The 5,447-nt window shown below is 37.8% G+C and overlaps 1 protein-coding gene across 1 annotated transcript in view; it reads left to right on the forward strand.

The window, feature by feature from the left end:
* The window catches only part of dusp12 (dual specificity phosphatase 12), a 13,673-nt gene that overhangs the window by 586 nt on the left and 7,640 nt on the right, over positions 1-5,447 (forward strand). The window contains exons 2-4 of the mRNA XM_046052062.1: positions 2,114-2,378; positions 3,690-3,803; positions 5,242-5,360. Coding sequence (XP_045908018.1) covers positions 2,116-2,378; positions 3,690-3,803; positions 5,242-5,360 — 496 coding nt within the window. The 5' untranslated portion in view covers positions 2,114-2,115. The remainder of the gene's footprint in view (positions 1-2,113; positions 2,379-3,689; positions 3,804-5,241; positions 5,361-5,447) is intronic.

Here is a 5,447-nt window from a genome sequence, read left to right on the forward strand (position 1 = left end):
AATTAAACTCCGTATTTTGTGTTGTTGCAGCCAGATTTTCTCTTTTCGAAAGCGGTGAGAAAACAGTTTTAGAGTTTCACTCTGGGAGAGCTAAAATAAGAGGTGAGTTACGATGTTACGTGAAGTTTCGCTTCCGATTCGGCTGTTCAGGGAAACCCAGTTTGCAGATCCAAAGCCACGATACCCAGAGCTGTCAAATCTGGACTAGGATGTCCCAGAGAGGCTAAAGATTATTTGAAATATAGATTCACGTTTGTGAGAATTTTATTCTATATGTGAAAATGGAAAAAAAAATAAAAATGATGATACCAGATCCAGATCAAGAAAACACTGCCTACAGCTGTCAAATCTGGACTAGATTGTCCCAGAGATGATAAAGTTTCTTTAAAAGACAGATTTGTTAAACCTTTATTCTATTTGTGAAAATGCAAAAAAAAAAAAAAAAAAAGCAGTTTATATCGTCTAATGTGGTCCAAAAGTAAAACAAATAAATACATACTGTACAAGAAAATTGAGGATCTTCTTAAATGTTTTTTTATATAAATATTTGTTGGGGAAAAAAACAACATATAACTCGCCGCTTTTCATTTTTAGAAATAGAATAAATGTCTCACAAAGAAACAGCTCTAGGCATAGCGGGTTTTGATCTGGACCTGTTCTGATGTCAATATGTCACTGAAAACAAAGACAGACCTCTTTGTCAAAGTGTTTTTTAAGATGATTTTTAAATTTGTATCACTTATGTAGTCCTAAAAAGGAGACGCCACTTTTAAACTTTGGTAATTTAGTTATTTTCAGTTAAAGCTCGCATGAATGCAGACAGCATGAAAACACAGGAGTGAAGCAGATGTGATAGGAGAGGTGAAGAAGCCACAGATGTTTACTCTGAACATACATAAATAATTTATAAAAACAGTAATTTCATTTATTATACAGGAAAAGTTTAAGAGCGACAATTTAGTTACAGTAAACGGGCCTGACTCAGTTTAAAAACAGGTTCCTGTTCTGCAGCAACATAGAACAATAAACACAATTTCAACACATTAATTCAGGACATTATTATTGAGTAGACAGATACAAACAAGAGAAACATTAAATACGGAGAAACAAGACTAAAAACAATACATGAACAATCAGTGTGTGCAAATATGACTCTTAAGAAGAAACAGTTTATATGACTTTTTGAAATATGTGATGGATGATATTTGTTGGATTGTATTTTGAATCTGAAAGTAAAAAAGCAATAGCATGTAGGTAAGTTTCAGCAACCGAAAAGGAGAGATACGACCTAATCTTGTTATACACATAGAGTTTCTGATTCAACTTTTTTATTAATCTAGAAATGTGTTCCCGATTATGTAAGATGTGAATCAAGTAGCACACCAAGGTAGTTGTAGGTCTTTGTGACGACAAGTTCTTGGTTCGCAAAAGTAATAAAATTAGTAAAAGAAAGACTTTTTCTGGGTGAGTGAAAATACATACATTCAGTTTTCTTTACATTAATGGTCAGATGCTTCTTTTTCAGCCAATCATGTTTTTCATTTGTAAAATAAAATACAATTAATTACGAAATAAAAGAATACAAGATACACTAAATAAAAAAATTGAGTAGGCTTAACGCAGCATTATTAATAAATGCAATCTAATAAACACTGAAAATGTTTATGTATTATCCTGTTCAAATCGCCATGTATGGATATTTTTATTTTTATTTAAACCGAGAAAAAGCTAAATGTGTGTCAAAATACAATTTTAATTTTAATATTGTCGTGGTGCAGAGATGTTCTGACTTACACATCCTATTCCACAGACTTAAGAAAACATCTTTGTTTGGTACAGATCCCTGCAAAAATCACACCTCAATCATTTAAATATGTTTTTCAATAAAAATGAGAATAATTATGTCTAAATGATGATTCCCTCTGAGATCGCAAATCGTACCGCAATTGCAACATCGCTCAGAATAACCGTAATTAGATCTTTTTTCAAAATCGTTCAGCCCTACACTTTTATTGTTGTTGTAGTGAATATTTACTATTATTGACGGCTGTCTGCAATCCCACTCGAGGCCCCGTGAGGACATTGAAGCTACTTTACTCTACTTTCTCTGCAGCCATGCTTCTGGTGGACCCTGGTCTGTACATCGGCACTGCGGCTGACCTGAACGACCGCCAGGCGTTGGCCGATGCAGCTGTCACTCACGTCCTGTCTGTGGACTCTGTGGATCCCGCTCCTCTGCTTCCTGCTGATGCGGTACGCTGCAGGAAGTGGATCAATGTTCTCGATGAGGTGACCTCTGACCTCCTGAGTCACATGGACGACAGCTTCCAGTTCATTCAGCAGGCTGTGGATGCGGGCAAGGCTGCGCTTGTTCACTGGTAAGGGTCAGAGGTCAACGGGAGGCATCTGCCGTTTCACAGTCACCACTGCATCTGATGTGTAGAAAGGTGGTTCAAGTATATGTATATATTATTTTTACTTATTCATTTATAACTTATTTATTTGCTTAGTGTCCCAAAGTTACGTGGTTTCACTCAGTGACACTCTTGAAAGTGACGACTTTTAAATCAGTCGCTCTCCTCTTATCCACTCACTGCGCTTTAAACACAGCACGCATCCGTCTTCTTTTCACTGCGTCGTTATATATTTATTACTTTAAAAAGCAACAGTGGCAGTAAAACCTTTTCTTATACTGTGATGGTTAAACTTTGCAATCAATCCACAGTCCACCTGCGTGCCAAACCGTGCGGAGAGAGGAGGGGGGGTATTTTCTTGACAAAAAAAAAAAAAATACGTTTCAAAACATCGCACCCTGTTAAAGCCTCATAAACAGTTAACATGATAACATGGGGAAAAAGAGGATCCATATGAGGATTTGTAAGGACGATTGGCTCAGCCTGAGAGAGGGAGAGAGCTGTGCGAGTATCCATTTCCTGTGAACTAACTATTAATAATTAATAACGTTTTTAATTTTAAATTCAATTTACAAAGGAAAGTTTTCAATTCAGGTTTTTATTTTATGAAGAATTCCACCAAAAATAATTGTTGTGTGGCAGCTCACGCACACCACACTTTGGGAATCGCTTGTGTACATCATTAGATTATGAAAGACTATTGACCAAGACATGAACTCAGTGGGACTTTTAAAAGTTGAAAAATGAATAAAGTTGCAGGAGTGTCGCTTTAACTTTCTTTCTTTAAGTCATAAATAAACGAATTGATCTAAAAAATTAATATTTTTAATGTACTCATTATTCTACCGACTAATGTGTGTTCTGTTATCTTTATTCCCTGCTTTACCATGTGCAGTTACTGTGTACTTGTGCGGCAACTAATGTTGTCAATGTTCATCACTATATATTAAGCAACAGGAGCTCTCATCGGCCAGCCAGTCATTTCCGTGAGCTCGAGCTCATCTCCTTCCAAATAGTCTCATAATTAAACTCTAATTTTAGCAATCACTTTATAAACGGTTGCATGGATTAATCGATTATATGTTTATTTATTTACTGTTTATTTGAGAAGGGATAATGTACATTGTTTAACATCCAAAACAAATATGTGCACCTGAGTTAGCCACTGGCTAGTTTTAATCGGCAGTCTTTTTGCCTGATGTTGTTGGGGATGCTAAGATAATAAAACGAATACAAAACAATAAGTCTAACGGTGTGTGTGTGTGTGTGTGTCAGCCAGGCGGGTCGGAGTCGCAGTGCCACCATCGTTACTGCATATCTCATGAAGAGATACCAGCTGGGCTTCACTGAGGCTTACCACAGACTGAGGAGTGTCAAACAGGACGTACAGTAAGTTTACTGACTGCCTATCATTAAAGGTGTGACGAGACGCGATATTGGGTTCATGAAATTGAGGTGAGATTTTAACACTATTTTTAAGATATCTTCAATGCTGAGTTATATGAAGAATTTGAGCATTAAATTTCCTGCATTTCTGTGAATTTTTCTGCGCCAAATTATGATTTGAAATGGTTTTTATGTAAAGAGCAACACAAAATTCAGCTGATACTCCAACAGAATCTAAGTCAGTGCCGCTTCTGTGTTGCTTTTAGATATATTTCTCCTTTTAGATGAACTTTTCTCATGTAATATCATCCCTGCTGAGTCACGATTTAGCCCTCCCCCCCCCCCATACTTTGTGTCTTTTGTTTGTGAAAGTGACCTCTTTCGACGTGGCTGTGGCAGCTTTTTACCTCAATGATAAATTAATTCATTTTAATTTAGTTATAAACTCCTGGATTTTAATAGCTTCTGTGTTTCAGCAGGTTTTCTGTTCCCACATATCTGTGTTCTCTGACTTGTTGAGGAAAAAAAGTTGTAATATTATGAGACTATCGTCGCCATTTAAGGAGAATTCATAATATTTTTAAAAGTCTACCTTCCCTTTATTCTGCTGTGCATTACATTATTGCTCTGCTGGTAATACCCCTTCAAACCATCTGACAGACAGAGAAACATGGGGCTGCGTGTTAGGATGACTGACAAGGAGGTGGAAACCAAAACTGAGGTTTTTTAAATATTTATATTGCAAAAGTCTGACAGCTACGTTACCACACACCCCCACTGTCAGGACTCGCAGCGTGAGAGCGAGTTCACTTGACGGCGGTTTTGCATCAGCTCGGCGGAATTAAATTGAATTGAGTCAACGTCACCACTTTTGTTTTTCGCTGTGTGGAAAAAATTGCTTTGTGGCGTCAAGAGCGTGTGGAAAATCCTGATGAGTTTATGGTCTCAGTCGTTAGTTTCAAGTCTTCTTCAACACAACACGATAATCATTTAGTAAATTATGGTCCCATTTAGAGGAAAATAGACCATAAAGCAGAGTACGCTTCACAAGTCGTTACCACGGTGACCTGTCAATCAGGCTAGAGTGACTCGTGCCCACTGCAGTGTGTAAATTTAACCAGTGCTGTTGAAAAAGCTTATTAGTAGTTCTCTGGTGAGTACATTTAGTTTTAAGCCTGTTGTTCGCTAAACAAAATTATCAGCCCTGTTAAAATGACAATTAACGTGAATTACGGATGCACCTACACACACGGCCGTTAGCGCCACCGTCTCGTCCAAATATGGTCACGTCCGGTGCCGCTAGTTATAAAAACTCAACATGGCGGCGCCCTATCGGCCAAACTCGAGGCTTCAAAACCCAACGGGTGACGTGACTATGTCCCCTTCTTATATACAGTCTGTGCGCAGGACAGATAATTACTAGCTGGTGGATGTTTTTCAGGGTCAACCGTGGTTTTGAGGAGCAGTTGTGTCTGTATGAGGCCATGAAGTGTGAAGTGGACACCTCCAGTAGTTTGTACAAACAGTACAGACTGACCAAGATTACAGAGAAGTACCCTGGTAAACACACACACACACACAAAAATAATCGTGTTTGAATAAGACTTGGTCATCAGCAGCGAACACACACTCTTTTCCTGCATTGAT

The sequence above is a fragment of the Micropterus dolomieu genome, linkage group LG06 (genome assembly GCF_021292245.1).
Source record: "Micropterus dolomieu isolate WLL.071019.BEF.003 ecotype Adirondacks linkage group LG06, ASM2129224v1, whole genome shotgun sequence".
In the NCBI taxonomy this organism is placed as follows: domain Eukaryota; kingdom Metazoa; phylum Chordata; class Actinopteri; order Centrarchiformes; family Centrarchidae; genus Micropterus; species Micropterus dolomieu.